This window comes from Cebus imitator, unplaced genomic scaffold (assembly GCF_001604975.1).
Source record: "Cebus imitator isolate Cc_AM_T3 unplaced genomic scaffold, Cebus_imitator-1.0 Scaffold145, whole genome shotgun sequence".
Classification (NCBI taxonomy): Eukaryota; Metazoa; Chordata; class Mammalia; order Primates; family Cebidae; genus Cebus; species Cebus imitator.
In genome coordinates, this window is record NW_016107460.1 from 7909386 (window position 1) to 7919871 (window position 10486).

Sequence of the window (10486 nt, forward strand, 5' to 3'; positions counted from 1 at the left end):
GTCATGGGATCAGGGATGTTTTTTCTTAGAGTACGTGTAGGTGCTCTATACAAGTTCACTGAGTGATGAACGACTGAGTGAGATAAAGAATGGGCTGGTGCAGCGGCAGAGATAGGCACACCTAGGCTTCTAACTGACCTGACGTGAGAGGGGCTGGCACCGCCATGCAGGACACTCAGGCAGAAGCAAAGGAGTGCCTTCGCAGGGCAGGAAAGGGAATCGAGTTTGTGGCCAGGGTTAGTTCACTGCTTTAGTTAATTACATCAGTTTAGAGTGGGGGCACTCAATCGGGGCAATTTTACCCCCCAGGAAACATCTGGCACAGTCTGTAGGCATTTAGGGCTGTCACAGGTAGGGAGATGTTGCTGGCACCCAGGGAACAGAGGCCAGGAATACTGCTCAGCATCCGCTAGCGCACAGGATGGCCTCATACAGAGAGTTATCTGGCCCAAATGTCAACAGAGCTGAGGTCAAAAACCCTGATTTGGAAGTGGTACTCCTTGTGGAAAATGGCAAAATTTGATACATTTGTGTCCTTAAGATAGTAAACCTTCAAAACATTCATGCCCCAATATAGTTTACACATTTAAAAAGTAAGGGCAATTTGATGGCATGATAGACCTAAAATAAACAGAATAAATATTTATTTATGTACTTATCCAAATGGGAGGAGAGGGGAGGAGTGGAGACAAGGAGAAAGAGAAGAGAAGAGACAAGGAGGGAGGCGAGGACGCGGGAGTGGCATGGAGGGGAAGATGGTAACGGCTTCAGGATTTCTAACAGCAATTTTATAATAAGGGCTCAAACTAGACCATGTGGGAGTGCAGCAAAATATGGTCCCATCAGGAGAGACATTCCTTATAGGAAGAAAAGCTGCACAATCAGCTGTTCTCTTATTCAGGTCTCCCAAGCATTACCCAAATCATAAATAACAACACTGAACACATTATCTGTCACTGGAGTCAGCACTGAGTTGACAAACTGAAATAACAGGCACAGTCCTGTTACCCTAGAAAAATGAGACACCTGAGTACTGAAAAGCTCCTGCTGGCACTGCTGAAACGACGTGTTTGAGGAAGGTGAGAGGCGGCCAAAGAGCAGACCCCAGCAGAAATGCCGCCACGCCTCGGAGAGCCCACTGGACTCCAGCCATCTGCAGAGCAGGGATTTGCACTGCGTCTGTGGTGCCCTGGGTCACCACTAACCATCCTCCAAGGCCACCAATGGGGCCAAGAAGGCTGGGGGTGGGACCCTCACACATGCCTCAACCCCACTCTGCTCTACTTTTCTTTACTTCTTAAATTGGGGTGCAGAGAACATTTCATTTCAGAATTTTTTTAAAAACCTGAGAGTCTCTGCTGTGGTCCTACCCCTTTGTACACACCTGAGGTCCAGGAAGCATTAGCGATAAGTCACAAAGATAAGCCAGGGCTGGAACCCAGAACTGGCTCCCACCTCAGCACTCGTCCACCAAAATACCCACCGGCAAAGGCCACGCAAGGCCCAAGCTCCAATGCACCAAACGCACATGGCACAGAAATGAATCTCGCTGCAAGGTGTGTACACGTCAGCTGGAGGTTCGCCAAGTCATCCCATGAAGTCAGTATGCGAACAGGGATAAAACCCACAATAAAAATGGCCTTGGCAGGTTTACATAAAAAGGTCATACTAATCTTTTTAAAGGCATACCCATGACATGAAAAAATTCTGTAAATGAAACATCTGCAAACGTATTTGTGAACTTTTGCTTCTGAAAATGAATGAACTTGCTAGAAGCTCACCAGAGAAGCATAAGAAATACCTAACAATTTACCTCTTCAGAGCTCATGCTGGCTGAGGGGACCTTGTAGACCAGACAGTGCGAGGGGTTGGGCTGGATCCCACCCTGCAGAGGCAGCGTCACCCTTCCAGAATCAGCTTCCAGCAAGGGGTTCCAAACAGCCCAGCGGACCATGTGCATGCACGCCAGCTTGGACAGAGAGGTGGCCGAAGCTGCCTAGAATTAAAACAAAGCACATCAATGTATGAGTTATCACAGATGCCACCTGGAGAGGGGAAATCAACAGTGCTTTCTCACATGTAAAATTCAACTAGAGCTCAGTGTAGCAAGGGGCAGGGACGGTCAGTTGCATTTTACAAAAGGAACTGGGGCAGGAGGAGGACGTGGCCTCCACAGTGCAGACAGTAAGGCGCAGACAGCCTTCAGTTACGTGACCCCACCAACCCAACCTGGACCCTGCCCACCCATGGTCTCCTTTTCTGGCCCAAGGTAGCGATGGTTTCCCCCTTGGAAACCAGCACTGTTTTATGACCCCCTGTTCCCATAAGGATTTTTCCATAGGTTTGTAAACACTCTGTACCTTGCCAACACCAACTCAAATCCATCACGAGAATACTAGGAACAGTACTTTGAATTCCTAATCAGAAACTTGGTAAAACAATAAAGAATGCACATGTATATTCAATTCAGGGTTATTTGCACATATTTTCTCCACAAAGCTCCAGCTTACAATAGAATATTTCATATATGCAGCTGTCATGAAACTGGGAACTCAATCAGGTCAAATTCTAGGCATTGTTCCTTCTTTCTCCTTCTACATGGCTGGCCAAATGGGAGGAATGAGGACACTAAGAAAACCCTTGGGTTACAACCACGTTAAAGTCATTTTCACAGGCCGGGCACAGTGGCTCAAGCCTGTAATCCCAGCACTTTGGGAGGCCGAGGCGGGTGGATCACGAGGTCAAGAGATCGAGACCATCCTGGTCAATATGGTGAAACCCCGTCTCTACTAAAAATACAAAACATTAGCTGGGCATGGTGGTGCGTGCCTGTAATCCCAGCTACTCAGGAGGCTGAGGCAGGAGAATTGCCTGAACCCAGGAGGCGGAGGTTGCGGTGAGCCGAGATCGGGCCATTGCACTCCAGCCTGGGTAACAAGAGCGAAACTCCGTCTCAAAAAAAAAAAAAAAAAAGTCATTTTCACAAACATGGTTTCAGGGCTTGACTGAGTAAAGAGTTTTAAAATGACAAAGTTTCATCCATTTATTTAAAAAGAAGTAGGAATAAAGCTGAACTCCAACTCTTTGGCAAGGACTAAAATCCCACTCAGGTGGGGAATGAGACTTGTGGTTTGCCACTTTCTTTTTTTTCTCAAATTTTTTTCTTTTTTCCTACCCCAAAGTTCAGCAGAGCCACCTTGCCGGAGAGGTCTCCAGAGACGATCAGCTCTGGACCGAGGTCCTGCCTGCAGATCCTGCAGGCTCCCCTGGTGGGTGGAGCATACATCACCAGGGAAGCTGACCGTCAGCCAGGGGCCCGTGGGGTACAGGCAAAGCAGGTCCGACTGGGACCCTCGGTTAGAGTCTTTCCACTCCCAAGAGCACAGCTGCACTGACCAGTGAGTGCTGCAGAGTGCTGCCCAGACCAAAGCCTCTGGAACACCCCAGAAGGAGGAGGGACAGCAGCCTGCTTCCATCCAGGACTTGCAGCCTCAGTATCCCGTGCGCAGAAGAAACAACCCCCAAGCAGGAGGTGGTGACTGAGCCATGAACACAGTGCTCCACTTCTTGCGGCTTCTCCCCAACCCCGGCTAACAGAGACGGCTGCAGCCTTTGGGGGCGACGAAAGTAAGATGGGGCGACTGCCCACTGCTCCCAGTCCCGGGCTTGCTAAGGCAGCCAAGGGTATCCCACTTAACACTGCTGCCTGAGGGCGTGAACCCAGGCAGCGTCACAAACACAGCCATGGTCACAGTGAGGGGGTGGCCTGGAAGGAGGACACGTCCCACTCTTGGTGACGAATGGAAGCCCACCCCGTGCCTGGGATGGGTAGAGCGCAGGATCCACCAGAAAGATACCCAGGGGATCCACGAACTTGTGCTGGCCCGGGAGCCAAGGAGGACGCAAGACTCCAGTGGTGGTGGCCAGGGGTCCTAACGAACTTTGCTTATGTGGCTGGACATGCCAGTGGGAACAGCCACACCAATGTCACTGCCCAGACTCCACTCAGGTCCCACATAGATCCCGCACGTATGCATGCACACAAGGCCTCTGGAATCTGGGCACAGACGGCCCCCTGGTCTATACTAGGCTAACCCACAGCCAAGTTCATACATGAACAGATCTGAATACAGAAGAAAAAAAAAACAGTTCTTGATTCTTCCAAGTCAGCCTCTTCCAGACTGCTTCTGCCAGATGATATCCCGTCCTGCTATATCCTACAAATTGAGAATCAGCATCTTGTTTCGCATTAATCTCTTTTCCCATCACAATCGGACCTCAAACTACCCACTCCTGCAGAGCCCTCTGTTGCAGCTAAAATTCTGGATCATGGGCCAGGAAATGGTAACATTCACGCCCCGTCACTGGGTGAGCAAGGATTTGGCTGGCCCCTGGCAATGCAGTGAGAAAAAATCCATACCATGGAAGGACAAAGAAAGAATCAGAAAAGTAAGACATGGAAGCACATGACTCCAAGCCACACTTTCAACATTTGCCAAATACAAAAACAATGTCTGCCTGTTCCCCGTCCAGTTAGCTGATGACAGATTATAAAACAGTGCTGAGCAACTATAGCATACCAATGACATGGTGATTATAACTCCACTGCTTTTTAAAAATCAAATTACAGCCAGGCACAGTAGCTCACGACTGTAATCCCAGCACTTTGGTAGGCCGAGGCAAGTGGATCACCTGAGGTCAGGAGTTCAAGACCAGCGTAGCCGACATGGTAAAATCCCATCTCTACTGAAAATACAAAAATCAGCTGGGCATGGTGGCAGGCACCTGTAATCCCAGCTACTCAAGAGGCTGAGGCAGAGAATCACTTCAACCTGGAAGGACGAGGCTCAGGGAGCCAAGATCACACCAGTGCACTCCAGCCTGGGCGACAGAGTGAGACTCCAGCTCAACAACAACAAAAAGTCAAATTACTATAAATGTATTAGGAAAACTTGTCACTATAAGGATTCAACAATGTCTAGACTACTTTTGTAAACAGTTATGATCATAAAATACAGAAGTTTATTATTACAGGATCAAAAACAAAATAAAATATGTATCCACGCTTTCATGCTATTTGTACAACTTCTAATAAGTGATTCCAATATCTAATTTTCCAATTTCACAGTCCATTTTGGTTCTCCATCAATAGATGATCTCCTCTGTGCAAAGTATTGGTCAGTTACATGAACATCCTTTTTTCCTCACTTTTTTGTTTAACAGCTTTAACAACAACAACAAATGTGTGTGGCGAGTTATTAATCACTTTCTGAGACTTCAACAGGATAACGGGGGCCTGGTGGGAAACCAGTGGCCATGTATTTGCCCACACTTGCTCACTGCCAGCCCAGAGGGACCCGTAGAAAGGAACAACCCAAAAAACGCCTGGCTCTGCAGAGAAGGCCAAGCGCACAAGCAGAGTGAGAGTGGGTCTAACATCCCTGCTGCCTGCGGATTCCAGTGCCTGAGATGACATCCGCTACTTCATCACTTCTTTTCCTGCCCAGCTTGGGTTTCAACTCACACAAACTGAAAAGAAAAACAAAGTCCCAAATACACTGAATTGCTCCCATTTAGACTTTTTTTTTTTTTTGAGATGGGAGTCTCACTCTGTCGCCCAGGCTAGAGTGCAGTGGCGCAATCTCGGCTCACTGCAACCTTCACCTCCCAGGTTCAAGCGATTCTCCTGCCTCAGCCTCCTAAGTAGCTGAGATTACAGGTGCCCGCCACCATACCCAGCTAATTTTTTTGTATTTTTAGTAGAGATGGGGTTTCACCATGTTGACCAGGATGGTCTCCATCTCTTGACCTCGTGATCGGCCCATACCTTGGCTTCCCAAAGTGCTGTGATTACAGGTGTGCGCCACCGCAACCGGCCCCTTTAGACTTTTTAAATGTAACAACACAAAATATAAAGTACAAATACACAATATACAAAAGACAAAAGAAGAATATACGTAGACTATGAGCCAGTTTGTGTCATGGAACAGAAGTGCCACACCTGCTTTGACCAAAAAACAGACCCTTGGCCTCTGGAAATGCTACAAACCAGATGCCCTGTGGTGGGCTGAATGTGACCTCCAAAAAGATGCTCTCAGCCCAATCCCTAGAAACTGTGTCTGTGGCTTTATTGGAAACAAGGGTCTTTGCAGGTGTGACTAAACACAGTATTGGGGGATGAGATCACCCTTCATTACCCAGACCGGCCCTAACTCCTATGGCAAGCATCCTTGTAGCGGCAGAGGAGAGAGAGACTTGCGACGGAGACAGACGCCATGTGACAAGGCGGCAGAGAATGGAGTAATGTGGCCACAAGCCAAGGACAGCTAGGAGCCCCAAAACCAACAAGAGGCAGGGAGGCCCCATCCCCCAGAGTCTCCGAGGAAGGAGCTTGGCCCCGCTCTAACCTGGGGGTTTCCCAGGAGGAACTCAGCCCTATCATACCTGGGCATTGCCAGCAGAGCAGATTGTGGAGCTGTGGCCTCAGAGCTGTGAGAGCACACATTTCTGTTGCTTTGAGCCATGGAGGGTGTGGCACTTTGTCACAGCAGCCACTGGAAAGTCATACAGGCCCTTGATGCCTTCTGTCCTCAGATCAACTTGAACTCACTTAGACAAAGGTGAAAACATCACATTACTTCATGAGCTTCATTTTCTTTAGATTTTCAGGGAGACCTTTTCACTCCTGCCTGGGCACCCAGCCTCTAGCCCTGGGCCTGGTTCTGCTGGGACCTCCAGCCCCAGGGCCTGGGAATGCACAGCTGAAGGGGATGGTGGCCACTCTCTGGGCAATAACTGGGTGTGGTGCCCTGCCAAGCAGTGTATTCGGGCTCCGAGTGCCGTGAGGCCGTTTCCAAACAGAGCTATGCCCAGAGGAACTGCCACCTCGATGGGCGTAACATGTGGCACTTGGCTGAGGACAAATTTTAAAAACACAAACTACTGCATCAAAACATCTCTGAATGTTCCCAGAATCACACAAATCACAGAGGAAAGAAAGAAAAGAGAGAAATTTAGGTATATAATTCCTCAGGCAAAGGAGACAGGGAGGCCCAAGGTAACTGTGGAGAAAACAGCTCAGGTCCTGGACTGGGAACAAGCACAGTCACACTCATGTGGTGTGAGAGCCACGGTGGGGACAGGGCTGACCCCTCGCAGGCGCCATCCACCCCGTGCACCAGCTCCCGTCCTGTGAAATAACCACCACGCAGGCACAGGAAACAGAGCAACGAGCCGCACACGACAGGAGGCACAGATGCAGGAGCATCCTCAGAAGTGGAGCCAGGTGTCCCCCAGCGTCATGATCACACAGGCACAGGCGGCTCCGGAAGTCAGAGCTCAGGCCGCAGGCGGAGGGCAAGTCCTTCCCGATGACTTGCCCACTGGGCGGCATTCTCCCTCAAGGACACGGGGCTTGTGGCCCTTGAGACAAGCTTCACAGGACCTGAGAGATGGAGCCCCACCAGGTGAAGAGTTGGGGGCAACAGTCAGGCAGCCAGGCCATGCTGGCACCTCTCCCTCCTCGCCAAGAAGCAGAAAGAACCGGGAGCTCTGAGGTCACAACACAGGCACAGCCACTGCCAGCAACAGCAGAGGTTCACAAGCCAGGTGCCATCAACCTGAAATTATTCAGTTCTCAAAACGGATCCAGGACATGCGGATCCAGGACATGCGGAACCGAGTCCAAACGAGATGGAGAGCAAACCCAGCAGTGGCTCCCAGGCACTCCTGCGGGAGAGGAAACCTAACCGCCGGCGGTTAAAGTCCTCTCCTCCACCCGCTATGGCACAGGCAGAGCACTGCCATTTAAAAGCCAGTGACAATTAACCCTTTTCCCGAAAACAAAGTGCAGCTGGCTGCCAGCACTCATTTAATTTTACATAAGCACGCTCTTTAAGGCTGAAGCAAATCTGATTTTCAATGTGATAATAAAATATAAAAACTGTTCTTGGAATTATTTCTACACAGAACATCAGAATCGTCTGAATCATCAGAATTGTCTATTTTGGAAAAATCGGATTCATCAAACAAATCTTCAGCCAACAACAGTTCGAGAATGATGTTACCATCACCCGTAGGAAAGCTGTGTTTTCCAGGATTTGACATTTCCAGTGACGGAAAATTACTGTATTTTGTAAATGGAAATACCACTACTAAACACAGAATGCTATAAATAGAATGATATCTTCTGTTTCCAAAGTCAATATTCTGGAGCGATGTGAAAATAATCATAAAAGTGAAATACTTCACGGCACAACGACCTTAGGAAAAATCACTGCAGCCACAGGTGCCGCCACAGTGTTCTCAGGGCAAACTGGAAAGGGGCTAACAGGCAACCTTTTCATTTTACTCTACTAAGTGCAGCAATTATTTTTCAAAACATACACGAATAATGAAAACACTGAGGTATGGTTTTAAAGAAATGCCCATAAGCTGGTGGAGCGCTTCACACAGGCTAACGGGTTCATCAAATCTAGGTCCTCTGCAAAACAAGCATCAACTTGAGAATGACTAAAAGAAGCAACGGCAAAACTGTCACACATTTGGAGCCATGGCCTGGGTTGGGCAGGTGTGCAGCTCCCCGCCCTCTGGAGCAGTCTGGGGCTCAGCAGGGGGCACGTGGGCACTGCGGGGCCTGGGTTGGGCAGGTGTGAAGCTCTCTGCCATCTGAGCCTACTCTGGGGCCAGCGGCAGGCACGTGGGCACCACAGGGCCTCCCCTTCTCACCCCAGCTCCACTTCCTTCCCTGCCCTCACTGTGTCTCACAGGGCCAATGACCACTGGGCTCAGATTCAGGGGCCAGCATCTGTTGCAATGGGCACTGACCTTCCACGAGGCCTGGCTCCAGGCAGCAACCCCCAGCTCCACCACACAGCAGGGCAACAGGAAACCCCCTTTATAATAATCAAATGACAATGCCAGTGACTATGCCAGGAAAGGGGCCCACGTGAGGCTGGCCCCAGGCCCACTGTGAGATCGTGTGTCTATGAGCTCGGATCTAGTGACCCTGGGAGCAGGAAGCTTTCTTTCATTACGGGCCACCAGCAGGGGAAGAAGTTAGCCCAATGCTGTCCACAGCCACATCCCCACTGGGACCCCAGGGCACAGAAGGAGGGAGGAGGACGCCAGAGGATGAGGCGGGGCCTGCAGAGGGACGGAGAAGAGCTACCTGCCCTGGGACGGGCAGAAAGGACTTAGAAAGCACTGCACATGCAAGAAAAAGCTGGCCAGCTAGATTTCAAATCAGAACTAATGCTCATCAAAAGAGAGTGCAACATTTGGGGTGCTACAGTTTGAACTCGTCCCCCAAAAGGCATGTGTTAGAAATTTAATCCCCAAGGCACCAGTGTTGGGAGGTGGAGCCTCATGAGAGGTGGTGAGGCCGTGAGGGTGGAGCAAATGGATGAATGCCACTATCTCGGGAGTGGACCCCTTATACAAGGGTCAGTTCGGCCCCCCTTTCTCTCTCACCCTCTCTTTGCCCTTTCCCCAGGGAGTGACGCAACAAGAAGGCCCTTGCCAGATGCCGCAGATGCCGGCACCTTGATCTTGGACTTCCCATCCTCCACAACCATGAGCCAATAAATTCTATTCACCATAAATGACCCAGTCTGTGGTTTTCTGTTACAGCAGCAGAAAACAGACTACGTCTGGAGCAACCAAGGAAAGAAGACACAGAGCTCCCTGCTTTACTCTTCATAACTGCAGTATGAATCTATGATTACCTCAAAATACAAAATTTAATTTTAAAGACAGCATGCGGCATATAATAAGAGCTATATAAAATGCTGGTAAAATGATTTAAATAATAATAATGACTGTCCACGAGAACAAAATAAAAAAAAACACAGTGGTAATTTAGATAATATAATGAAAGAAAACATCCCATTTACAACAGCAGCAAAAAAATTAAATACCTATGAAAAAATTTAGTAAGAACTGTTAAAAATCTACATTGTCAAACCATTTTTTCTTTTTTTTTCATGTAAAATCATTTTTTAAATCACTCCTGAAAGACACAAAAGTAGACATGAACAAATGGAAAGACAGCCCATTCTTGGTTAGGGCAACTAAACATCCATAAGATGTAAAATTATCTCTTAAATTCAATCATAAATTTACTGCAATCCCAATTTTTAAAATGTCAATCAGCATTTTTAAGGAGCTAGACCTCTTGATACTAAAGTTCATCCAGAAAAATAAACATGCAAGAAAAGCTAGAAAAGGAAGGAAAAGAAACGCTGAACTTGCCAAATGCTAAAACACACAACACAGCCTCAAAGATTAAAACAGTATGGCCATGGTACATGGTACAGGACAGCCCATGAAATAGAGTGAAAATCCAGACACAGATGTGCTAACCACAGAGACGGAGTGTGTGATGAAGATGGACCTTAAGTCACTGTGGCAAAGGGGGACTTCTGAGTAAGGGCTAGTGGGACCAGATGGCCACTGGGAAAAGATAAAATCAGATCCATCCCTCACA

At 48.5% G+C, this 10486-nt stretch overlaps 1 protein-coding gene across 17 annotated transcripts in view; it reads right to left on the bottom strand.

The window, feature by feature from the left end:
- Positions 1-10486, bottom strand: part of NPHP4 (nephrocystin 4) — a 138001-nt gene that overhangs the window by 68347 nt on the left and 59168 nt on the right. For all 17 annotated transcript variants that reach the window (XM_037743541.1, XM_037743547.1, XM_037743540.1 and 14 more), the window contains one exon: positions 1814-1996. In XM_037743541.1, coding sequence (XP_037599469.1) covers positions 1814-1996 — 183 coding nt within the window. The remainder of the gene's footprint in view (positions 1-1813; positions 1997-10486) is intronic.